A 26468-nucleotide genomic window follows, 5' to 3' on the forward strand; every position below is an offset into this window, starting at 1 on the left:
GACGCAGAAAGAAACAAATGCCTAAATAAATAAACAAATAGTATCCTCCCCACCACACGCATTACAAGTCAGGGCTAGAGAAAGGCTGTGGAGCGGGTGTGTGTGGGTTGAGGATGAGTTTTTGTGGCACGTTATTTTTACACCTAGAACAGCCGATAGTGAACAACATTGACATCAATAGAAGGTGGAGAGTTCACATGGTAAAAAAAAAAAGAGTGAAAAATAAATAAATTAATACAAGTAAGTAAATTCCTCTCCTGTGGTGCTGGAGCGATGGGACGCTAGGTGAGGCCTTGAGCTCAACGTGACTCAGGAGCTGTGCGGTAAATGATGATGTTGTGACCTCGGTCTGCTTTATATTCTCCCTAAATACTCCTGTGTGGAGGACAGGTTTAGAGGCTGGCGCTGCCGCAGTGCTGGCGTCTCTTCTCTCCGAGTGCCGTCCCTCTCGCCGGACTCCTATTTCACGCCGTGTCGCCACTTTGAGATTTAGCTTAATCCCTCAATTTGAAGGAAACTGAATTTAGGAACGTTGCATGCTTTAGGACAAAAGAGATTAGAGGTTCAATTCCCCACTTAATTTATAGAAAATGTATGCATGCACGGTACTGTGTATAAAAAGTGCATGTTATAAGTTATGAAAGAGTACTGGCGTCAATATATGGAGTTTGTGTGCGCTCTCAACACTTTCAGCGCCAGAGGTCGCTGGGGGCCGTGTGGTAAGAATGCCAGCGCTTTAAAGAATAGGGATACATGGCGGTGTTTGCATGGCTAAAACTATATTAAATATCATAGCTATGGATTAGGGGTGTAACGGTACGTGTATTCGTCCCGCAAATTTACGGTACGGCCGTCATGGTGCGGTACGTGCATCCATACGACAAATACGCCCCACAGCGCAAACATACCAGTCGCACATGCAGGCACTCGCAGGTTCCATGCGAGAACAGCGCACGGCACACCGTCTGTCCCCGACTTCAGTTCAGAGCGGGCGAAAGTGCACGGAGAAAGGCACATTTACATTGGAACAGCTGCAGGGTCATTACAATTTTACAGTTTTATTTCGTTTTCTTGTTTGCCCAATAACGCTAACCAAATGAAACCAATGGAAAGAAACACACACGCACGCCAACAAACGCATCAACATTCTCCCCCGCCGGACTCACAGGCAAAAAAAAATAAAAATAAAAACATACTTTTCCGGACAGATCATCTGAGCTCCACTGTGTTTAAATCCAAATAATCCTCTGCCATTGTTGTGATATGTCATCTGTTCTCTAGTATTCAGTCTTGTCGTGAAGTTAAATTCTCTCTAGAAGTGAAACTGAAACTTAGCAAGGATATGTTGTTAAAGGGGCAGTAGGCAAGTGGATGCCTGAACACAGAATGACACCAGTATCACTGACTACCACGGCAAGCCTATAGAAAATTATTCTATTTAATAATAATAATTATAATAATTATCATAAATATAATATATAAATTAAACTCGTACCGAACCGTGACCCCAATACCGAGGTACATACCGAACCGTGGCTTCTGTGTACCCGTTACACCCCTACTATGGATATAAAACTATTGCCCATTTGACATCGAGTATCTATCGTTCAATTTGTGAAAAAGAAATAATTATTTCATCCATGCATTCCCGTTTTATACCGTGGTGAATATGAGTATAGTTTTCAAGTAATTCTGTCTAATCCCAGGAAACGCCGCTATGCAGCGTTTAGTGCATTTCACTAGAAACCGTGGCGTTCCTTGCCTGGATCAACAATCAATCTGAAATCAACACTGTATTATCGGTATTATGTTTAATCATGCATGCATGAAAGGGTGGGTGGGGGGGGGGGTTCTATGCTTCGATCATCACCAACGGAATACGTTACGCAGTACATTACACGCATACGCTCCGATCACGGGGAAGGGATTCTTCGATCAATGCAAGATTGATACCATATAGCCCTTACCTTGACTAGGATGAGCTCGAAAAAGAATATTCCAAGTATCTGATCGCCATTCCAAGTATTGATGTCGATTGTGTTGCCAACATAATCCACCAAAGAGCATGAACCAGGTGTGCTTGATTATCCTCAATCCATGTATTATAACGCTACTCCTGCCCGACTAGGAAAACCCGGACCGGATTTTTTAGATCGACACACGGGTCAAGCCAGAGGGTTTCAAAGGATGTGCAATACCGGCCGCAAGGACGTTTGTGATCTCAGACTCATCCCCAATGATAACACAGGCTCCCTCGATGGATTATGAATGGGAATATCGAATAAAAGAAATAACGATAGAAAACCTGACTTTTCTCGGGTTTGGAGCCCAAGCGATGGCAAGTTGACCTGACTTATCTCGGGTCTGGCGTCCAATGTGTTAAGTGTGTGTGTGTGTGTTCTCTGTTTAGTCCACAACACCAGGGTCGTCTCAGTTTGGACCTGAGCCAGCAGAAACGTGCGGGAGACTATTCTGAATCCTCGCCCTCCTCACGTAGCAGCAGAGCCTCTCACGGAACCAACTCCCTGCCCTCCAGCGCACGCCTGGGTCAGTTACACCACACACACACACACACACACACACACACACACACACACACACACACACACACACACACACACACACACACACACACACACACACACACACACACACACACACACACACACACACACACACACACAGGATCAATCCACTTTGAATTTGGTCCATTAAAAAGACAAATTGCAACTACAATGAGCTTATTAAAGTTAATTAAAGAGAATTAAGAGAATTAAACTCTTTATAATAACATCTCCATAGACTAGACATAAGAACCTTTTTGCTACACCAAAATGGCTTTGCAGTTTCAAATTTAGAAGCGGATCTACTTTTAATGACTCGATTGAGATGTTCAAAGTGAACCCCCCCCCCGCAGTCACATACATCATACTGCCCCCTCACTGGGCTGCACACACACACACACACACACACACACACACACACACACACACACACACACACACACACACACACACACACACACACACTTTCAAACATATTCATACACACATATTCAAAGAGCATTGTCTCCACCCCATGGCCTGGCTACCTATTACAACAGAAATGTTTTGTTGCTTATGCACAAAGTTAATGGATAATGTCCATGTCATCCATACACACTCTCTCACTTCCTTCCACTTCTTTGGTCTCGTTGTTGTGACAGGCTCGTCGAATAACGTCCAGTACCGTACAGAGAGGATCAAGATCCCCTCCACGCCCCGCTACCCCCGCTCCATGCTGGGGTCCGACAGAGGTACTTAAACGCACATTTTAAAAGAATGTCACTCGTTAGCGATCAAACCGATGATCATGAGGTGTAAACCTGCCATAAAATTGGAAATTTGCGAGTGACCTAAAAGCTCCAGTCGCCAATTTAAATTAAAGCGTGATCCATTTATTTAACTGGCACGGATGAGCATATTTAAGCTGGAACAAAATGGTGGCAAAGATCATTTGAAGCACAAAATGATAGTATAGCTAATTAGTGTTATGTAGCCTGTGTTCTGTCACTGATGTCGTTAACGGTAACACACGGTTAACAATTTGTTGATGATTATTAACATCCCTAGTCTTCACCATTTTTACACGGCTTCCCACACCTCAGTATTTCACCACATCAGATACATCAGTCACATGACTGCCATGTAAAATGTCACTTTGCTCTTAAGTATTCCGTTGGAGGAGCTTTTACAGCCCTTTCAGTAGTTTTGCAGAAGGAGATTGATCGCTGCTGCAGCCTTGATGTCATACGCTGCAGGGAGCAGTAATGGTGGAGCGGCCAGGAAACACTGGGTTAACCCATATTGATCTTCTTGTCTCAGCAGCTTTGCTCCATGGCTGTTAACATGCATCTAACCTTGTTTCAGGCTCTGTACACTCTGCTTACCACACTGAGTAATGATGCTTAGACGCTATGCACTCTCTGAAACTCTCTCTCGCTCTCTCTCGCTCTCTCTCTCTCTCTCTCTCTCTCTCTCTTTCTCTCTCTCTCCCTCTCCATCCCTCTGTCTCTATCCCACTTTCTCTATCCCTTCCTCTTTCTTTCTTGCTCGGTCTCTCTATCCCTCTCTTTCTCTCTCTCTATCCCTCTCCCCCCCCCCCCCCCCCCTTGCTCCAGGTTCACTCTCTCACTCGGAGTGCAGTAGTCCCAGTCTCATCACGCCTCCTCAGTCACCTCTCAACCTGGAGACCTCCTCCTTTGCCAGTAGCCAATCACAGGGCTCCATTTCCACCTTACCCCGAATCTCCGTCAGCCCCGTGCCAATAGGAGAGCGCCGAAAAGACAGGTATGATGGGAAACGGTCTAAAAATGTATTTCTATTGAAGAATGTTATACCAGTAGGGTATTGATGGAAATGAGACTGAGGGAGGTATGGATTGTATTGTGAATCATGATATACAATCGTGTTGGCTAAATTAATGATAGAAAAACAAATATTGTGTGTCTGGGTGGTGTAGAGACAAAAGCACTCGCCTACCACCGCAGAGACCCTGGTTCAATTCCCGTTAGCGGTACCTCCGGCTTGGTCATGCGATCCAACAAATAGTGTTTGCGGGTGGGAAGCCGGTGAGGCTATTAGTCCTGGTTGTTGCATTAGTGACTCCTACTGGTTGGTCTGGGCGTCTGCTCGGCAGGGAAGGGATCTGGGTAGATAGTGTGATCCTCTACACGTGTGATGCTCTCTCAGTGAAACTCCTCGCTGTCGGGTGAAAAGAAGCGGCTGGCGACTCCACATGTATCAGAGATGCACCCTCGCCAGACCAACAGAGGGTAGCGCAAATGTTCTATTTCTACACGTAAGCACAGAATTTAGAATGTGTGCACGCACAAAAAAAACGGGATTTATCACACGTGCGTACACAGGTCCTACGCACACCTGTCATGATAAATATCACCTTGCTCCTATGCTGAGGCTCGTGCACACTTTCACGTATTTGCATACCAAAACCACCCCGATTAACCATATACGGTAATGGAACACCCCCATGAAATGTGGAAAAATGGACTAAGCCGAGGGAAGCGTGTTATGGAGAAATATGTGACAGGCTGACAGACGTGTACACGTACGGTGATGTCGGATATGATATCTATTAACCATTGCTGCCTGGGCAGCGCAAACACTAATAAAGACCGTGCTGGAATATGACTGCCTTTTTCCGTTTTGTTCGATTAATACCCAGGGATTAAAGTTCTCCTAAATTTTATTCCAAATCGCGACGGATTTTCCGTCAATTTTCTACCTGCTGCATATGATTTCTAGAGGCATACAATCTATTTTGATGTCAGTATTGGGTAGCCTATATAAACAATAATACGAGAGCATATACAAGAACAATGAATCTCACTGCCATGTATGATGTAGCCTATACGCCATGTGTAGCCTGCCTATATGTGATCAATACAAACATGAACTTGAATTCCATCATGTTTGTGTGCGGGAGCTCACAAGGCTGTTGTCACAATGGGTGGTACAGTAATAACAGTCTACAATATCACGATGGACCATGCCATGTAGCCTATGTTCTATTATGACATGATCTGTGACGACAAATGTTCTAGAATGTTTGATTATGACATCATACTCTGACAGCATGCCTATGTGATCAATAAAAACGCGAACTTGAATCCCATCATCATATTTACATAGTCTGTCCACTATGTTTATTACTTTGTTATTCCCCCCCCCCCCCCATCTATGTAAAGCGACCTTGCATGGGTCTCTTGAAAGGCGCTATATCAAATGAAGCTATTATTATTATTGTTATTATCATGTCTGTGTGCGGAGCTCAGTGAAGTTTCAACGGAGCGAGGTAATCTATTCTAACCAACAAATTGAAGTAGAAAGCATTCCGTTGTGGCCAATCTTATTTGGAAACATGACACAAAATAATAGTATGTCGCTTTTTATTTGAAACAATGTTTAATGGCGTTTGGAGGTGGGTGTTCTGCATCTGCCCCCGTGCCAAACAAGCAAGCCAACCTCTTGTTCCCGCATGAGCCCGTTATAATTACACTACTGTTTTTTCCAAGATGGCCGCTCGAGGAAGTTTGTTGTGAGGAACCTTGAGACAATCTCTTCAATATCTTGCTAATCCTCTCTGTTTTATCGACCAAAACTTCACCAGAGGTTTTTAGGTGGTTATTTTAAATAGATCACGTTGAATCTGTGAAATCTAGATTGAAACCAGATTGAGCTTTAACCAAACCAAGCCCAGCAGTGGTCCTGCTCCCACCAGGCCAGACCCAGGCTGCAGCAGTGGTTCTACATCCACCAGGCCAGGCCCATGCTTCAGTAGAGGCCCTACTTCCAGCTCCAGCAGCTCAGCTACCACCAGCTCCAGCAGCCCCAGCTAACACCAGCTCCAGCAGCTCAGCTACCACCAGCTCCAGCAGCTCAGCTACCACCAGGCCCCAGCAGCCAGCTACCACCAGCTCCAGCAGCTCAGCTACCACCAGGCTCCAGCAGCCCAGCTACCACCAGCTCCAGCAGCTCAGCTACCACCAGCTCCAGCAGCTCAGCTACCACCAGCTCCAACAGCCCAGCTACCACCAGCTCCAGCAGCTCAGCTACCACCAGCTCCAGTAGCCCAGCTAACACCACCAGCTCCAGTAGCCCAGCTAACACCAGTTCCAGCAGCCCAGCTACCACCAGGCTCCAGCAGCCCAGCTACCACCAGGCTCCAGCGGCTCAGCTACTGTACCACCAGGCTCCAGCGGCCCAGCTACCACCAGGCCCCAGCAGCCCAGCTACCACCAGCTCCAGCAGCTCAGCTACCACCAGGCTCCAGCAGCCCAGCTACCACCAGCAGCCCAGCTACCACCAGCTACAGCAGCTCAGCTACCACCAGGCTCCAGCAGCTCAGCTACCACCAGGCTCCAGCAGCCCAGCTACCACCGGTATTTCATATCAAGTTGTTCTCTATAGCCTTCTTAACACTAAACCACAATGCCACCAAAGAAAGATAAAAATGAGCCTAAATCAGATGAGGACTATGCCTCACTTGCACAAGTAAATGAATTACTGCAACAGCAAAAAGAGATGTTCACTGCTCTCTTACAAACACAACAGGACAATTTCAAAAGCTTTGTAAAAATCATCATGGACTCTACAAACTCAAGACTGGATGCAATTACAAGGGAGGTCCAGGAAATTAAAACAAGCATCCAGTACACACAGAAGGAGGTTGACGACATCAATGCTAACAATGCAAAACAGTCAGATAGTTGCAAGTACATGCAATCTGACATCTGGAAAACCTGTGAAAGCCTGCTAACAGTCACAGATAAAATAGAGTATTTAGAAGGTCAATACAGAAGAAACAACCTGGTCATTGATGGCATAGCTGAGTTGCCTGGAGAAACCTGGGGAGACACGGAAGAGAAGGTGAGGAGCGTCATGGTGGACAATCTCAAGCTACAGAGGGACATTGAGATGGAGAGGGTGCACCGAACAGGGAAACCTGGGGAGGGACGCGAGAGACCAAGACCCATTGTGGTGACATTTTCAAAATACAAGGACAGATCAGCGGTTCTTCAGAGAGCCAAAGAACTCAAAGGGACAAACATTTACATAAACGAGGACTACACAGACGCTGTCCGTCTGAAAAGAAAAGAACTGTTGCCCAAGATGAGAGCTGCTCGTGAGAGAGGAGAGATCGCCTTTCTGAGGTATGACAGACTGATAATCCGACCACGAAGTAGCACCCCAAAGCAGCCGAGGGACAGTTGAATGGTTGTTGCCCTTGCCACACCTACCAACGTTATGATTGAATAAAGTATACAATGCTAATTAATACTAACCTACCCAAAAAGGGGTTAAAGATGGCACATATAAATATATGTAGCATAAGAAACAAGCTAGCTGAGATATCAGAGATTTTACTATCAGACAATTTCCATATTTTAGCTATATCAGAAACACACCTTGATTCTACATTTGAGGATGGGGCATTGCAAATTGATGGATACAACATTTTTAGAAAGGACAGGAATGCATTTGGGGGAGGGGTTGCTTTTTATATTCAGAATCTTATTCCAGTGAAGATTAGGGAAGATTTAATGAATAATGAAATTGAAACATTATGGCTGCAAGTACACTTGCCTCATTTGAAGCCTATGTTGATCGGTTGCTGTTATAGACCACCTAGTGCAAATAATGTGTATCTAGAACAAATATGTGACATGTTGGACCAAGTGTGTGATTTGAGTAATGAGATTTATTTTATGGGTGACCTTAACATCGATTGGTTTTCATTGAAATGCCCATTGAAAAAACGACTTCTAACTGTAGCAAATGCATGTGGTCTATCACAGGTAATTAACAAACCAACTAGGATATGTTTGAAAAAGGATGGTAACCAGGTCTCAACCTGCATTGATCACATTTTTACTAACAATGCGGAGCTATGTTCCAAGGCGGTATCTGTAACTGTTGGTTGTAGCGACCATAACTTAATTGCTATTGTGAGGAAGACTAAAATGCCAAAACTAGGACCTAAAATAATTTACAAAAGATCGTATAAAATGTTTAATCAAGACAGCTTTGTGAAGGATGTTGAAAATCTATGTTGGTCAAAGGTGTTGAGGGAAAAAGATCCTGAAAAATCTCTATGGGAATTTGATACCATTTTTATGCCACTTGTTGACAAACATGCACCATTGAGAAAGTTTACAGTCAGAAGCGTCAGAACACCATGGTTGGATGATGAACTAAAAGAATATATGATAGAACGTAATCGAGCTAAATTAATAGCAAATACATCAGGTTATAAATCAGACTGGGAGGTATATTGTAAATTAAGAAATGTTGTTACAAAATGTAATAATAAGAAGAAATTGTATTATGAAAATAGGTTTAATTATATAAAAAATGACAGTAAATTATTATGGAATACTCTAAATGAAATAATGGGCAGGAATAAGAAACCTACCCCATCCTTTCTAGAAACGGAAGGAAAATTCCTCACCAAACCAGTTGAGATTGCTAATCATATTAACAATTATTTTATTGGAAAAGTAGATAATTTAAGAAATAATATGCAAACAATAGATAATGAAAAATCTTATTTATTAATAAAGAATAAAATAATGAAAGATAAAAATTGTCAATTTAATTTTGATAGTGTGACTATAAGTAATGTAGAATATATGTTAAGTACCACTAAAAACAAACCACCAGGTGTTGACGGTCTTGACGGGAAACTTCTGAAATTGGTCCCTGATTTAATTGCCCCTGCTATCTGTCATATTATAAATCAATCCTTTAGTGAATGTTTGTATCCGCAACAGTGGAAAACTGCCAAAGTAATACCACTGCCAAAAAATTTGAAATTGCCATTCTCAGGATCTAATAGTCGTCCCATAAGTTTACTGCCAGTTTTGAGTAAACTGATGGAAAGAATAGTAAGTGAACAGATTAAAAGCTACTTTTCTTTTAACACATTGACCACTGATTTTCAACATGCATATCGTGAAGGACATTCAACAGCGACTGCTTTAACCCAAATGACGGATGATTGGCTGAAAGAGATAGATAAAAAGAAAATGGTTGGAGCTGTCTTGCTTGATTTTACTGCAGCATTCGACATCATAGATCACAAATTCTTACTTAAAAAACTTGAATGTTACGGTTTCTCCTCATCTGCACTATCTTGGATGCAAACTTATTTAGCAAACCGGAAACAAATAGTTTTTTTTAATGGGAGTTACTCAGAAGTTAAAACGGTAAGGTGTGGAGTACCCCAAGGAAGTTGCCTTGGGCCTTTGCTCTACACCATATTTACAAATGACATGCCTCTTGTCCTAAATAAGTCCTATATTTCTATGTATGCGGATGATTCAACGATTTACACATCAGCCTCAACAGCCAATGAATTAAATACGGTTCTAAAGGCAGAGTTGCAATCAGTGATGGAATGGATAAAGAATAACAAACTAGTTCTAAACATATCAAAGACAAGTAGCATCATTTTCGGTTCAAACCATACTCTAAGAACGAACCCAGTCTTGAAACTTTTGATAAGTGATGTGGTAATTAATCAAGTCCAGGAGACTAAACTCCTAGGGGTAACATTAGACAGTAAATTGTCATGGTCACACCATATAAACAATATAGTAGTGAAAATGGGAAGAGGGATTTCTGTTGTTAAAAGATGTGCTCATTTGTTACCACTAAATTCTATCAAACAGGTAATTCAAGCTCTGGTTTTGTCAAATCTTGACTATTGTCCTGCAGTATGGTCGAATGTAACAACGAATAAACTGAAAAAATTACAAATGGTACAAAACAAAGCAGCACGTATAGCGCTTCGCTGTGAGTACAGAACTAATGTTGCAGCGATGCACAGTTGTTTAACTTGGTTACTTGTCAAACATAAATTACTCTGCTCACTCCTTGTATTCACTAGGAATATTCTTGTTACAAAGATCCCCTCAATTTTATATAACAATTTATCAATAAGTCTTGACAGACACAACCATTCCACCAGACATGCTTCTGCACGAGGTTTTACACTTCCAAAAGTGAGGTCGAATGCAATGAAGCGAACTGTCATGTTCCGTGGTATGCAGGAATGGAACTCTCTTCCCAGACATGTTAAGCAGGAGAATAGTAAATGCCGTTTCAAAATCGTGGTAAAACAACATTTTCAACCAAAGAAATTGACATTCCCTAATAGATAGTGTGTACGTAAATGAAAATGTATGTGTCTGATATTTTTATCTTGTATTATGAATTTGATTAGGGTTTTTATTGTTGTTTTAATTGTCTGTATGACATGTAAATGTTGTGAGTGTATAAGGGTTTTTATTGTTGTTTTAATGGTCTGTATGTCATGTAAATGGTATGAGTGTATAAGGGTTTTTATTGTTGTTTTAATTGTCTGTATGACATGTAAATGTTGTGAGTGTATACGTCTGTAGCTGTATTTTATGTGTTATGGACCCCAGGAAGAATAGCCCCAGCACTGCTGTGGCTAATGGGGATCCAAATAAACTTAAACTTAAACTTAAACTGTCGCTATTTTACAATGAACTATAATGAATTACGGGTCATACAGAAGTTGAACACGCCAGTGTCGGGAGTAATGCACGAAAGTTTATTTCCGCGTTGAAACTAATGCATGAACTGAGGAGCTCATATGCCGTCCATCTGCAATAACGATCTTCTACCACGGGGCGTCAGCTAAGCATGCTCCGAGCTGTACGTAAATATAAGCACAAAGTCAAGTTCACGTTCAAATTGATAAATCCCACACTTTGCTTAGAAATGGTCGTACGCACGGGTTAAGCACATATCTGTGCGTACGCAACTTTGATAAATGAGGGCCCAGGACTGTGACACACACATGGAATTGGGGAATTTCTTTTTGATTTTCTTTTTAATATTAAGTCTGTTTTCTCTTTTTGAGGAAGTTGATAGAAAATTCTGTTTGATATCACACTTCCCATTATCAAGCAATCTTGATCATGCGTGTGATTTTCCATGCAAAAAAATCCTTTATTATATCTATATTTTTATGTATTGTCGGGTGAATGATGAAGAATATCTAATGAAGGTCCATTTAGAAAGAGGCAGGTATTACATCTCCCTTGTCTGCCCTCAGGGCTCCTCCTAGCATCACGCGCCGTTGCCAAGCAACAGGTCTATCTTATCCAGAGCTGGCACTACGTACCCTGTCCTCTAACACAGGGTTTAGAAAGCAACATTCACAGTTTAAAATCCTCTCTTGGTGAAATCGACTATTATTGTTCTACTTCAATAACTACTTCAATAAGTGTCGCTTTTATGTAATACTTCCTGTATTTTCCTCTTCTTCCTCGAGATCTGTTTTGTGTTCCCTTCTCTCTATCTCCTCCCTCTCTACCCCCTCCATCTCTTCCCAATGCCTCTCCTTCTCTCTCTACCCCCTGCCTCTCATTCCTCTCTTCCTCCTGCCACTCCTCCTTCTCTCTCTACCCCCTGCCTCTCTTCCTCCTGCCTCTCTTACCCCTGCCTCTCCTCCTGACTCTCTCATTCTCTCTCTACCCCCTGCCTCTCTTCCTCCTGCCTCTCCTCCTGACTCTCCCCTTCTCTCTCTGCCTCTCCTGCCTCTCTTCCTCATCCCTCTCTTCCCCATGCCTCTCCTCCTCCTGACTCTCCACCCCCTGCCTGTCTTCCTTATCTTCCTCCTGCCACTCCTCTCTCTACCACTGCCTCTCTTCCTCCTCCCTCTTGTACCCCTGCCTCTCCTTCTTCTGACTCCTCCTTCTCTCTCTACCCCTGCCTCCTTCCTCTTGCCTCTCCTTCTTCTGACTCCTCCTTCTCTCTCTACCCCTGCCTCCTCCCTCTCTTCCTCTTGCCTCTCCTCCTTCTGCCACTCCTCCTTCTCTCTACCCCCTGCCTCCTCCTGCCTCTCTTCCTCCCGACTCTCCTCTCTACCCCCTGCCTCCTCCTGCCTCTCTTCCTCCTGACTCTCCTCTCTCTACCCCCTGCCCCCTCCTGCCTATCTTCCTCCTCCCTCTCCTCCTTCTCTCTCTACCCCCTGCCTCCCTCTCTTCCTCCTCCCTCTCCTCCGTCTCTCTTTACACCCTGCCTCCTCCTGCCTCTCGTCCTCCTGACTCTCCTCCTTCTATCTCTACCCCCTGCCTCCTCCTCCCTCTCTTCCTCCTCCCTCTCCTCCGTCTCTCTTTACACCCTGCCTCCTCCTGCCTCTCGTCCTCCTGACTCTCCTCCTTCTATCTCTACCCCCTGCCTCCTCCTGCCTCTCTTCCTCCTCCCTCTCCTCCTTCTCTCTCTACCCCCTGCCTCCCTCTCTTCCTCCTCCCTCTCCTCCTTCTCTCTCTACCCCCTGCCTCCTCCTGCCTCTCTTCCTCCCTGTTATCCTTCTTCCTGCCTTCCTTCTTCCTTCTACTTCTCTTCCTCCTCCTCCTGGCGCTCCAGATCTCTGTACCGTAGCTCTTTTCTGAGGATTCCTCTGGCTGCTAGGCCGAGGTTCTCTTCCCTCAGGAGCCTCAGGTTCGTTCCCTCTTCGCTCCAAACAAGGGAATGCCTACTCTACTCCACTCCACTCCACTCCACCCACCCACCCACCCACCCCACTCACCAAACCCACCCACCACCCACAAGCTGATGGCGTTCACATGCTTGTGTGCTGTTGAGGTTCGATATCTAGTTTCGATATCGGTGCAAAATAATCCACTTCAGTCATGTGGACCGTACCGTGACGTGACGCTCCTGACCACAGCCCAGAACACGGTCTGGTGTTTACGTGTAGCTGCTGGACTCCATGGGTTCTGATGCTTCGGCGTCATGGTGTTTGTATGCAATCGACTCGGTTCACTTGGATCTCTTAACGTCGCATGCGGTGTCCATGCCTTTTGATACCAGCATGGCCAAATATGTATGACTGTGCATTTGGGCTTCTTAGACACGTCACCCTTTATTGCCAGAATGTTACACTGTGTATGTTTATGTATTGATAATTCAGCCCCGAGTGTCTGGGACCTTGGTCTTGTCTTGTCTGCTATATGTCCACCATTGTCTGTCCTGGTGTTTCTGGCTGCTGCTCCACTCCTCCTGTCTGCCGTCATGGCTCACTTGATATGAAGTCACATCCATGTCTCTCCACACTTGATATGAAGTCACATCCATGTCTGTCCACACTTTATATGAAGTCACATCCAGGACCATGTCCACACTTTATATGAAGTCACATCCATGTCCACACTTGATATGAAGTCACATCCATGTCCACACTTGATATGAAGTCACATCCATGTCCACACTTGATATGAAGTCGCATCCATGCAGATCTACTCCCTGGGGAGGCGCTTCCACCGTCCCCACACTGTCGTATGTCTCTTTGCATCTCTGTGTCTCCTAGTCCCTCCCCCTAGAAGACTGGTGTCAACAACTGGTGTGTTGGTGTTGGAGAGCTACAGGCTTTAAAGGGCACCACCGTCCAATGGACCTATCTCAAACCCCGCCCCATTTTATTGATCCTCCAATCACAACGAGATGGGTCCATGTTATTCCTGTGGTCTAAGATGGTCCAAAAAACATGAGTGAACATGAAAAACTACCCAAAATCCAAAGTCTGGAGCTGCTCCATAAAAAGTGAAATGGGGACAGATTGTAAAGGTGACCCATAGAACCCCCAGGGGAATGTCCTGTATACAGGTATACTTTCTGTTTTAGAACTGAGGACATTACTATAAAATAACGCTCATCTGGGTATAAAAACTAAAACATTTAATTGTCTATGGAGACTTTATACCCGATGACATCAGTAAGTTTAACTCTTACCTCTGGTTTCTGGCTTTGGGAGAGAGCAGCTCTTGTTTGCAATTATTGATTGAACTTTCCTAAGGCCATGGAAATAAGACATTTGGATTGTTAATTTGGATGGTGTTTCCCTTTTAACTCATTGGACGCCAGACCCGATGATAGTTGAGTTATCTCGCCGACCGTTCAGCGCCAGACCCGAGTATATTCGGGTTTATCGTTATTTCTTTTATTCGATATTTCCATTCATTACAGGCACACAGACATCTGTGTTAACATGGGGAATCATCCTGAGCCAAAGTGCAATACTGGCCGCATCCACCCAGGTGGCAGTATCGAGCACCCTTTGAAACATTATATCTTGGCCTGTGCGTCGATCAAAAGTCTCCGGTCAGATTTCTATTGGTCGGGCAAGGGGGGGGGGGGGGGGGGGGGGTGCGCGGTTATAACGGTCGGATTGAGAAGCGTGAATTGCTCCCGGTGCATGATGTGTGGCGGATTATGTTGGCGACACGATCGACACCAATACTGGGACTCGCTATTAGATAATTGGAATATTCTTTTTGGGGTACATCCTAGTGAAGATAAGGCCTATATGGTATCAATCCTGCTGTGATCCAACCATGATTTCACTTCGATCACAATATATGTGTGTAACGTTACTCCACAACGTGTGCTGTTGGTGACGATCAAAGCATCAAAAAACGACCCCCCCACCCCACCCTTTCATGGTTCATGATGAAACATAATACCGATAATATAGAGGTAATTTCAAAATAGTAGCGTGTACAAGCGAGAAACGGCAATGTGTTTAGTGAATTGCACGTATTGCTGCATAGCGTCGTCTTCTGGGATTAGACAGGATTACTCTAAAACTATAGTCATATTCACCACGGTATAAAACGGGAATGTATGGATGAAAAAATTATTTCTTTAACACATATCGAACGATAGTCGATGTCAAATGGGCCTTAGTATTGTATCCATAGCTATAATATAGAATATAGTTATAGCCCTGCAAACACAGCCACATATTCCTATATTTTAGAGCGTCTGCCTTTTAACACTTTGAGCGCCACGTCGCGGCTTTTCTCGGGTTTACGATAGTTACGTTGAAAGCCACGTCGCGGCTTTTCTCGGAATTCTTTTTATTAAATTTTTTTTTAGCAATCTGAAATCATATTGCATCACGCGAGCCTACCCTAGCCTACCCAGGGGCCACCGGCGATCAGATGTGAAAAAAGCGCCCCCTATCGTCTCCCAGATGGTAAATCACCCTTTTGGAATGGACTCAATGAAAATAGATGGGGGGAAAAAAATATTCCAGTCCACATTTTCCAGTCCACTGATGCAGCCGGAGTTACCAGAGTTCATTCTGGATCCTCTGAGCCGCGGCAAGCATGGGTTATACTGTACACACGTTGGATCAATATACTTATCGATTTTTTCGAATGGTGATCAGGAATTGGAATATACCATTTGTATACCATCTGATGTCAGGTAAGGAATCTATGTTATCAGTGTTAGGATAATCAGACTCGTTTTCGAGGAGATATAAGCTTTTTTGTGATATGTGCTCTAGCTGTTTCACTGTAAAATCCATGAGGAAATGAAAGCAGCTATTATCAGCGCGCGGCTCGAACGTACGTGCGTGCGTGCACGTATACTATTGATTATCTAGCGTTTATTTGAAAACAATTCATAAATAGGCCGACAAATATCAACGTTCTGGAATATTCCAGTAAAAGGCGATTATCACAGAATGGGCTGTTTTTCACCTGAAAACGGGTGCTTTTCAAAATGCTCTCAAACGGAAATGAAGCGATAAAAAACCAATCTGCCTTGACAACACTGACTGGAAAATGATTCTTTGATAAGCGACGGGCAGATTAGACACATAATTTAAAACATAGATTAGGCGATATTAACGTTAACATTGGGAGTGGACCATGGCATTCAAGGGGGTAAAAAGGAAAACACGGCGTGGCACTCAAAGTGTTAACAACACATCACGCATATCGCTGTGGCGTCCATTGAGTTAACAAATAACAACAACAACAACAATCAAAAGTCCGTTGTGAGGACGTGATAAAAAAAACGGTCATAAAACCTGCCAACCTGTTCTGTGATGTGATGCGGCCGGTCAGATTATCACATGTCCTCCTCATAACAGTATGATAGGATTTTAAGCTTGAAACTCTGCAAAGTGCCCCCTTTAAAGATTCAGTTGACGTGTAAAGGAAGGAACATGGCGAGTCAGTGTGATACAGGAATAAGCTCTCTCCCTGATGCCTGAACCTCTCCCCTCTCCTCCTCCCACTGCCTCTCAGCTGTTCCCTCCTCTCTTTCTCCCTCCCTCCAGTCATTCACCCTCATCCCTCTCTCTCCCACCAGGCCGTACCTGGAGGAGCCTCGCAACGTCATCGTGCACAAAGGGGCGGAGCCTCTGGGCATCTCCATCGTCGGCGGGGAGAACGGCGGGATCTTCGTCTCCAAGGTTACGGGAGGCAGCATCGCCCATCAGGCAGGGCTGGAGTATGGAGACCAGTTACTGGAGGTATGAACTGTCTCTGGTGAATTTGTTTTGATGGTAATGGCTTATCTCAATCACTTTGTCAGCTGGAACAGACATCTTCTCCTTGGATAATAAAGAATGAATTGACTTATTTGATTACATGATTATTATTGATCAAAACCACCAATAGGCTAATATCTCACCCCCTCTCTCCCTTACCTCAACTCTCTTCTCTTCTCTCCTCCTTTCTCACTTCCCTCAGTATAACGGCATCAATCTGCGGAACGCCACAGAGCAGCAGGCTCGCCTGATCGTTGGTCAGCAGTGTGACACCATCACCATCATGGCCCAGTACAACCCACACATGTACCAGCTGGGCAACCACTCCCGCTCCAGGTAAACAACCTCTGCCCCGCGCCCCCCCCAAAAACAACCATCGAGCAAGGCACTGAACCCCTAACAGTGAGTGAGTGTCACCCTTCCCTCGACGGGCATGTGAATAGCCTTGTACGCAGACGATCCTTTGCTCCGTCTCGACTGTGTACGTTGCCCCGTCGCAGCTGCCACAAATAACCTGTGGGAGACACTGTGCCGACGAGGTGTCATTCAGTAAGGTGCTGAACCCCCCCACACCGCTCCAGGGGAGCTGCTCCGTGGCCAACAGGAGAAGGCGGTGTTGTTGGAACAGGCAGCTCCCAGGGGCGTGGATGTGTGAAACTGTACCGGTATGAATTGGAGCGATGCTATAAAAAAATAAGCCGGTGTCGTTAGTCAACCTTCCCTGGATACGTAAAGGTAGAAAACACACACGCATTCTAGTACTCTACAAGAGGCGGTGGACATAATCCCAAAATAACGGGAAGGAAATGGAGCCGGCACTCTGTTCTCTAACTCTGTGGATTTATGAACACCTAGAAAGCAGTGACGTTTTGAGCACACTGGGCCTCCTCAGTGCAGCGAGGTGAGCAATATGCTGGAAGGTGCTATTTAGGTGTTAAACGGATAAACCTCGGGGCCAGAGAGTTCAGCGTGTTGCTCTCTCTCGTTTCTGTTTCAGTAGCCGCGCTGAGCGGCCTGCTCATCTTTGTATTCATACCGTGTTGGTTTGAGTCTTAACTTTCCATTCTTCGATCACAATTTATTCATTCACACGTTATTTACCTGACGTAGATTCACTTAACGTTAGCACATTATGCTCTTCTTCAGCACTGACTTGTTTCATGATCACACAGTTCCACACATTCACACCAGGCAGCTGCCCAGTACAACCAGTCTTGACACTGGTTACCGCTGAGCAACTACCCTACGTACGAGCAGTTGGGTGTTAAGTGCCTTGCTCAAAGGCACTTCAATGTCGAGGGAGGGGAGAGCATCTTTCATTAATAATATATTTGATTTGTAGAGGCGCTTTATAATTGTGGAACAAGTCTCAAAGCGCAACAGTGAAAAGAACATAAAAGCTAGCAAGAGTAAAAAATAAATAAAAATGAATATAAAATAAGCAAGACTAAAACTAGTAAAAAGAACACTAAAACTAGTAAGAGTAAAAAGCATAAAATAAGAAGGGCTAAAACTAGTAAAAGAACATCAAATGTGTGAAAAAAAGTTCAAATCAACAAAAGGCTTAAAAAGATTAGTTTTAGGCCCTTTTTAAAATCACCCAGTCTGTGGTGCTCTCAGGTGGTCAGTGAGAACATTCCACAGACTGGGAGCGGACTTCCCCTCTCCCAGATTTTCCGGGGGATCGAACCAGTGACCTTCCATTCACAAGCCTGCTTCTTCTAACCTTTAGGCCACTGGCTGCCCAGCGGTGAAAGTATCGATGACGTTATGATTCTCTTTGTGTTGCTGTAGTTCACGCCTGGAGCCGGTCAGCACCCAGTCCACCCCCCAGGGGAGCGGAGCCACCACCCCCGACAATCACTCCACCATCGACACACTCAGCGAACAGGACGAGGGCACCCTCACCCCCCCCTCCAAACAGACCACCCCCACAACCAGTCCGCACAGCTTCATTAGGTAACGACATGCACACGTAAATCTTTCTTGTTGGAACAAACTGCCATTTGTTATTTATATTTTATATAGTGTAATATCTGCATACTGCGCATCCTGTTATCTGCACACTGTTAGAATTGTATATAGTCATCTTGCTCTTATGTGATCTTATTTTATTCGATGCTATTGTTATGAGTTTATTTTATATTATATTGGATGCTGCTACAGTCATGGAACCACAACAAAGAACAATTTCACTCTTTTTGCTGTAAAAGGTACTGAATGACGTGACTATCTGGAAACACACGCACACATTTTAATGACTTAACTATGTCCACATAGTTGACCATAAACATTTTAGATGCAGACAGATATTTTTTTTTGATCCACTTTTTCTCCCATTTTCTATTTTTCTCCCATCCCAATTTTCATATCGTCCAATCCAACCCTCCCCTGTCTTCGAACGTTGTTTCTTGCCTCCCACAAGCCGGCTGCAATGTGGACTAAGTCATACATAGCACGAGTCCCCTCCGATACTCGAGGTAACAGCCGTCGCATCTTTTCACCTGCGCAGCTTGATCTTTCAGCGTCGGGGGTCTGGGCTTTGGAGGGGCCCCGCCCCCGTCGCTTCTTGATTCTACTGCGCAGGCGCACCAACCGACCTGTAGGAGTCGCTGTCCACAACGCCCGATCCCCACCCTTCAGTTTCCCTCCCCGTAATACGGCCAATGTGTATTACTGTGGACGACCAGCTAAACTGAAAGCAATGTGGAGAGCGGGGCTCAAACAGGAGGCATCCTGTTCGAGCTCAGTCTCCAGCATTCGTTGCGAGCGCCTTGCCCACTGCGCCACGTAGCCGCCAGATGCAGACAGATATTAAGAGACCTGTCGGTTACAAATGTGCTTAACACTTTGTGTGCCGCGCTGTTTGGTTAATTTACCTTTAGAATGCCGGCCTTACTAGTCGTTTCCTTGGTCGTTGCACTATGTTTGCGAAGCTGTGTTTGTGTTCTGTATTATAGCTGTAGAGACACGGTGTGGCCCAGTTCGACAAACATTACTTGTAGTCCAGCATGGGAATAATAGTTTGTTTCCACACCCTGTAGTTTGTAGTTTATTACACGCTAAACATCACGCATTTCCAAGACAAGTATTTTTTCATAGCTCGCAAGATAAAACGCGTTATGTGCAATAAGCCCAAACCATTCTGGCTGATCCCCTGAAACCCTCATATCAAAAGGTATATGACTTGTATATATGTATCATCACAAAATCAAGGGGGGGGGGGGGGGGGGGGGGGGGGGGGGGGGGGGGGGGGTCGTTGTAACTCAAAACTATGATCGCGTTTGCCAAGCATGTTTTTCGTCCATTGAAACACAGAACTGTGATCGTTAGAAAAACACGTTTCAGATTAGGTAAAAAACATAAAATGTACCTTACCTTAGTCGGAAGGTATTCCAAAATAATAATTTATAAGTGATTGCATCGCCATCGTGATTACCAGTGTATATGTCTATACACGTTTCGATGGTCAAATACGCCTAGGCAACGGAATCCCGAGGCGAGGACTGAATTTCTGTCCCGGGAGAAGGAGTGGCCACTCACGAGGAGAAACTGAAAGTGAATCTGGCTATCACAGAGCCCCATGCAATTCAGACATGGGACGATACTGCCACCTGGTGATGGTCGATCAGAATGCAGTTCCAAATTGTCTGGACGTGCCTAAATGATGCAGATCGCTCTGGGCAACTGTAGACCGAGGATCAAAGTAAAAGGATCAAACGATCCAAAAACGTATTTATACGTTTATGGCACTCACCGATTGGCGCCCAGAAACGTAAAAACACGGTTATGGCACACAGTGTTAACTGACTAGGCTGCAACATACCATAATACAAAAGTATGCTGTTACGCACCCCTTTGGAAGGGTGCAACATAAGGCAACATACATGGTGGGTGAGGGTGCAGCGACACAAGACCAGGAAACGGATTGCAAAATAAGTGTATTTACATAAAAGGCAACACACAGATCAAGGAGGAATATCAGTGGCACCAAATTAAAGACAAAAAGGAAATGAAAACCCACCCCCCTTTTGACAGGCGCTAAGCACCCAAAAATACAGTGGGTGTGGTGCTCTCTAAACTAGGGTTTTAACAACGGGTAACCTACGTGATGCAAGATGTAGACCCCAGGGTATCTTCCTGTCCTCACTTGTCCCTGTGTGCGAAAGCAAAATGTAAATACATAGCAAACATTAACCCAGTAGGCTGGGTGAAAAATGACAGACAAACAAATATACAAAGGTTAGGTGAGAACAGAAATGTGCAATAACGGGTAACACTAAAGATAGGTTTCTACAAACAAACAGCGCAACAAACCAGAGCTCTGTCACCAGCTCTACACAAAAACATACCCAAAAGCCACAGACAGAACTGAACATAAAAGGGACTACATAAAGGGTGTGGGAGTGCTTGATTGAAGATTGGGACCAGGTGGTGATGGTGAGGACTGAAATGCTGATTGCGACCAGGTGGTGATGATGACTGAAACCAGGGGGTGCAAAAGACATGTATAAACAGGGGGAGACAACACACAAAACAGAACCAAACAAGACATGCCTACAGTACATACATAACATACATAGCATAAATAAACCCCCATAAATAAACGGCATACACAGATACTATATGAAAAGTGTCTAGTTTAAGGATACAAAAAGCAGCATCTTCTCCACACCAATTGGCTACTGAATAATCCCCTGCTAACTGTTGCCTCATAACTAGCTTGTGCATGTGACCGAGGTCGACCAAATTAACAACTCTTTCTCCGCCTCCCCCCCAGGATGCCCTCTGAGGCCAGCAGGAAGGTGGCGGAGGCGCGGCTCAGGCTGGTGACGGTGCGCAGGCCAGGGGTGGAGGTGGGGGTGACACTGTGTGGGGGGAACCTCCGGGGCGTCTACATAGAGAGCCTGGAGGAGGACAGCCCTGCCAGGGGGCCCGACGGCCTGCTACCTGGAGACCTCCTACTGGAGGTATGGATGCACACATACACACACGCACACGCACACACACGTACATCTTTGGACAGTGACATTTCTGTTGTTGTTCTGGCTCAATGTACTCAATGTAGGTTTTATTTCACTGTGTTCAAACCTCTGTAACTATGACAAGAGGCCAGACTTGTGCATCTGCTACAAATGGTTCCAGAATAGTGTCCAATTTACTTTCAGTATGCGTTTTATGCAAGATTTGCAGGACTGGTAACTCAATCAGCACCAGACCCGAGGATAGTCGGGTTATCTTGCCACCCGTTCAGCGCCAGACCTGAGTATAGTCAGGTTTTCATCGTTATTTCTTTTATTCGACATTTCTATTCATTACAGGCACACGGACTCTGGGTTAACTTGGGCAATCATCCTGAGAATGCCAAAGTGCAATACCGGCCGCATCCTCCCAGGTGGCAGTATCGAGCACCCTTTGAAACTAGGGATGCTCGATATTGGCTTTTTTACCTATACCGATATTGTCCAACTCTTCATTTCCGATACCGATATCAACCGATACCGATATATGCAGGGTTTCCCCCCCCCAAAAAACGGAATAATTTCAGGTAATTAAGTAAGGGATAATGTATAGCTACGAGGTCATTGTCGCAAAATAATTGACCGACACAGAGTTTAAAATACCGAGCCGCCTCGGCGAGGTGTTTTAAACGTCAGTGAAGGTCAATTATTTTGCGACAATGATCGAGTATAGCTATACATTATCCCGCTTATTACATGGCTAACTTACTAACAATATACCTAATTCATTTTACATCGACTCGCAACAGTAACACTGGTTCTGGCTCCGCTGAGTGCTCGTCGCTCCGCCCCCCAGCAGCTTCCCCGGCAGCCGGCAGTTTGCACTGATGTCAGTGGGCTTGATTGCGAACAGCTGCGCACAGCGGTCATTATTGTGGGCTTGATTGCGAACAGCTGCGCACAGCGGTCATTATTGTCCCACAGCGGTCATTATTGTCTGATAACTGACCTCTGACGCGCGCTATTGACCAATCACAAGCAAGCATTTCGGCGAATGTGAAAACGCCATGTAATAACATTACATATTTCTTGTCGTGGAATTAACACAACATTATGCATACTTTTGACAATAAAAAAAATCAGAATGTGTTCTTACTTGCTTGCCTGGGTAAATAAAGGTTAAAACTTCTTTTTATTTTTTTTTAAACTGATACCGATAATTTCCGATATCACATTTTAATGCCAATATCGGCCGATAATATCGGACATCCCTATTTGAAACCTTATATCTTGGCCTGTGCAACGTTCAAATGTCTCCGGGCGCACTTTTCTTTGTTAGGCGAGTCGGGCGGGTATCCCGATCGCATTGAGAAGCGTCAAATGCCCCCGATGCATCTGTTGTGGTGGATTATGTTGGCGACAGGATGCACACCAATACTGGGACTCACGATCAGACAATTGGAATATTCTTTTTGGGGTACCTCCTAGTGAAGGTAAGGACTAAATTATATCAAACCTGCTTTGATCCAACCATGATTTCACCTCGATCGCAACGCGTGTGTGTAACGTTACTCCACAACGTATGCCGCTGGTGACGATCAAAGCATAAAAAAAATCATCTAGGCGAGAAACGCCAACGCTTTTAGTGAAATTCACGTTTTGCTGCATATTGTCGTTTTCTGGGATTAGAATATATATATAGCCCTGCAAACACCGCCACTTATTCCTATCTTTTAGAGCGTTGGCGTGGTAGGAACAAACGATGCTCAAGTCAGTGGCGTCCAATGAGTTAAAGGAAAACTCCAACATTTTGGGAAATTAGCTTATTTGCCATCTACCCTGGAGTTAGACAAGAAGATACATACCCCTTTTCTTCTCTGTGCATGCAGTAGGAGTAGGAAGACACGCACCGTTAGCCTAGTTTAGCGTCAGTCACTGGAAGTAGGTTCCTCCATTAGCCTAGTTCTCAACGTCTTCCTACTCCTACTGCATGCACAGAGAAGACAAAGGTATGTATCTTGTCTAACTCCAGGGTAGATGGCAAATAAGCAAATTTCCCAAAATGTTGGTGTTTTCCTATAACACTTTCAGTGCCGGCCATTAACATGGTAAAGCATGGTTAAATGCCAGCACCCACTTCAATGATAGCGTTGTGAACGCATAATCTCTGTCTTAAATTATGGCTATGTGTCTAATCTGCCCGTCGCTTATCAATGACTTGTTTGCAGTCAACATTGTCGAAACGGATTGTTTTTTAATCGCTTCATTTCCGTTTTACAGCATTTTGAAAAGCCCTAGTTTTCAAGGAAAATATAAAGATTCCGTGATAAACGGCATTTACTGGAATATTTTGGATACACAAAAACGTTGTCATCGATAGTATATGTGTACTTATGCACGCTATAGAAGCGGGCTGAAATATCGATTATCTCATTTCCTGATCGCTCGCACAGCCACACACACACACATGGGGCACACGCTGATATATAAAACAGATCCGATTACCCCAAGACTGGTAAAATAAATTCCTTACCTTAGATCAGATGTTATCCAAAAAGATTATTCCAATTCCTGATCGCCATTCCAAATATCGATCACGCTTATTGATTACAGTGCTGGGTACTGTAAATACATAATCCACGCTGTTCTGATGGCCGGCGATCACTTGGTCTCTTCAGTTGCCTTGACGGAAAAGTAAAATGAGGAAACTCTAAAGTCTCCTCAGTCTAAAGTAACGGGGTGCAGTTACACAGGGAGAGACGATAGGGGACGGTATTTTCCCAATTGAGCTCAGAGAGAGTCTGCAACACTACCGTGAGGCTCGATTGATGAAATATGAATTCAAATCGCCAATAAAAAGAAAACGACAAACAAACGCTATATAGCGTTGGGGGCACTCAAAGGTCGGCATGAACTAACGACAAAAAGCGTGGGTGGCATTCAAAGTGTTAAGAGGTGCTTATATCCACATCAAGTCAATTGTAGCTCCTTGTATACATGGTCCCCTCTATTTTAGGGGACTAAAGGTAATTAGACCCTCTATTTTAGTTGACTAAATGTAATTGGACCTCTTTTTGCCAAAATTAGCACCAAATAAAGAATGCCAACAGCATCACGTTCAAGTTCAAGTTTCTTTAATAGTTGTCATACAGAAGTACAGAATACTTTTATACAAAATGCTTCAGGGTACTAAAGGTAATTGGACAAATGCATAGTCAAAGTCTTTGATGGCGCTCTTGTGTTTGGCCAGTAACTCCCAGAGGAGCTCACGGTTCACTGCGTCAAAAGCTTTGAACAGATCTATGAAGGCTACACTGTAGAGCAGGATACGGGCCATGATTTGACCAACTACTGAGAGGAGAGAGACTTCTTTGCTGTTTCTTTGCTTCTTTGCCACAGTCAGCTTTATTCACCCTTTTATGTTATATGGTGATGCTGTTGGCATCCTTTATGTATAGGTTGATGATGTTGGCATTCTTTATTTGGTGATGATTTCGGCATTCTTTATATGGTGATGCTTTTGGCATCCTTTATAATATAAAGGATGCCAAAAGCATCACTGGCTCTATAATATAAAGGATGCCAAAAGCATCACCATATAAAGAATGCCGAAATCATATTATGGTGATGATTTTGACATCCTTTATTTGGTGATGATTCTAGCATCCATTATTTGGTGATGATTTTGACATCCTTTATTTTGTGATGCTTTTGGCATCCTTTATTTATAGGGTGATGATTCTGGCATCCTTTTATTTATAGGGTGATGATGTTGGCATCCTTTATTTATAGGGTGATGATGTTGGCATCCTTCATATGGTGATGATGTTGGCATCCTTTATTTATAGGGTGATGTTGGCATCCTTCATTCATATGGTGATGATGTTGGCATCCTTTATTTATAGGGTGATGTTGGCATCCTTCATTCATATGGTGATGATGTTGGCATCCTGTAATGATATGGTGATGATGTTGGCATCCTTTATTTGGTGATGATTTTGGCATCCTTTTTATATGTTTTTTGTATAAAGAAGTTGCATTGTTCATTTCAATACCTGTAATAGTACAGCAGTCCACACACACGCACACATGTGCATTCAGTTAAGTTGGAATATGACTGTAATACAAACAGTTCAGTTTGTCAGGTACATGCAACACAGATTACAGTGTTTACATCTGTCTGCTTGAGAAAATCCCATGTTCTGCAATAAAAATGATTGAAGTGAGATGAACAGACTGAACTTTATTTTATTAGATGAAACATGTTGACAACGTTTTACTTTGCAGTTGAAAAAAGGTAATATATCGCAATATTAATATCGCAATACTCAAGAATATCTCAATATATTTTGTATCGCAATACTATCGTATCGTGACTCCAGTATCGTGATCGTATCGTGAGGCCTCTGGCGATTCCCACCCCTACTCCTGAGTGGAACATGGAAAGCCAAATACTTAAACTTTCCCCCGCTGTACCGAAAACCCGTACCGAACTGTGACTTCAAAACTGAGGTACGTACCGAACCATGGTTTTTGTGTACCGTTACACCCCTAGTGATAATGTTGGCATCCTTTATTTATATGGATGATTTTGTCATCCTTCCACTCCTGAGAGCTTAACTGAAA

At 44.1% G+C, this 26468-nt stretch overlaps 1 protein-coding gene across 1 annotated transcript in view; it reads left to right on the plus strand.

Annotated features, from left to right (window-relative positions):
* dlg5a (discs, large homolog 5a) overlaps window positions 1–26468 on the plus strand; it is a 148764-nt gene that overhangs the window by 91172 nt on the left and 31124 nt on the right. The window contains exons 19-25 of the mRNA XM_084321008.1: window positions 2411–2547; window positions 3206–3295; window positions 4160–4328; window positions 16701–16863; window positions 17084–17217; window positions 18676–18840; window positions 21662–21851. Coding sequence (XP_084177134.1) covers window positions 2411–2547; window positions 3206–3295; window positions 4160–4328; window positions 16701–16863; window positions 17084–17217; window positions 18676–18840; window positions 21662–21851 — 1048 coding nt within the window. The remainder of the gene's footprint in view (window positions 1–2410; window positions 2548–3205; window positions 3296–4159; window positions 4329–16700; window positions 16864–17083; window positions 17218–18675; window positions 18841–21661; window positions 21852–26468) is intronic.

This window comes from Notolepis coatsorum, assembly GCF_963971535.1.
Source record: "Notolepis coatsorum genome assembly, chromosome: 9".
NCBI lineage: Eukaryota > Metazoa > Chordata > Actinopteri > Aulopiformes > Paralepididae > Notolepis > Notolepis coatsorum.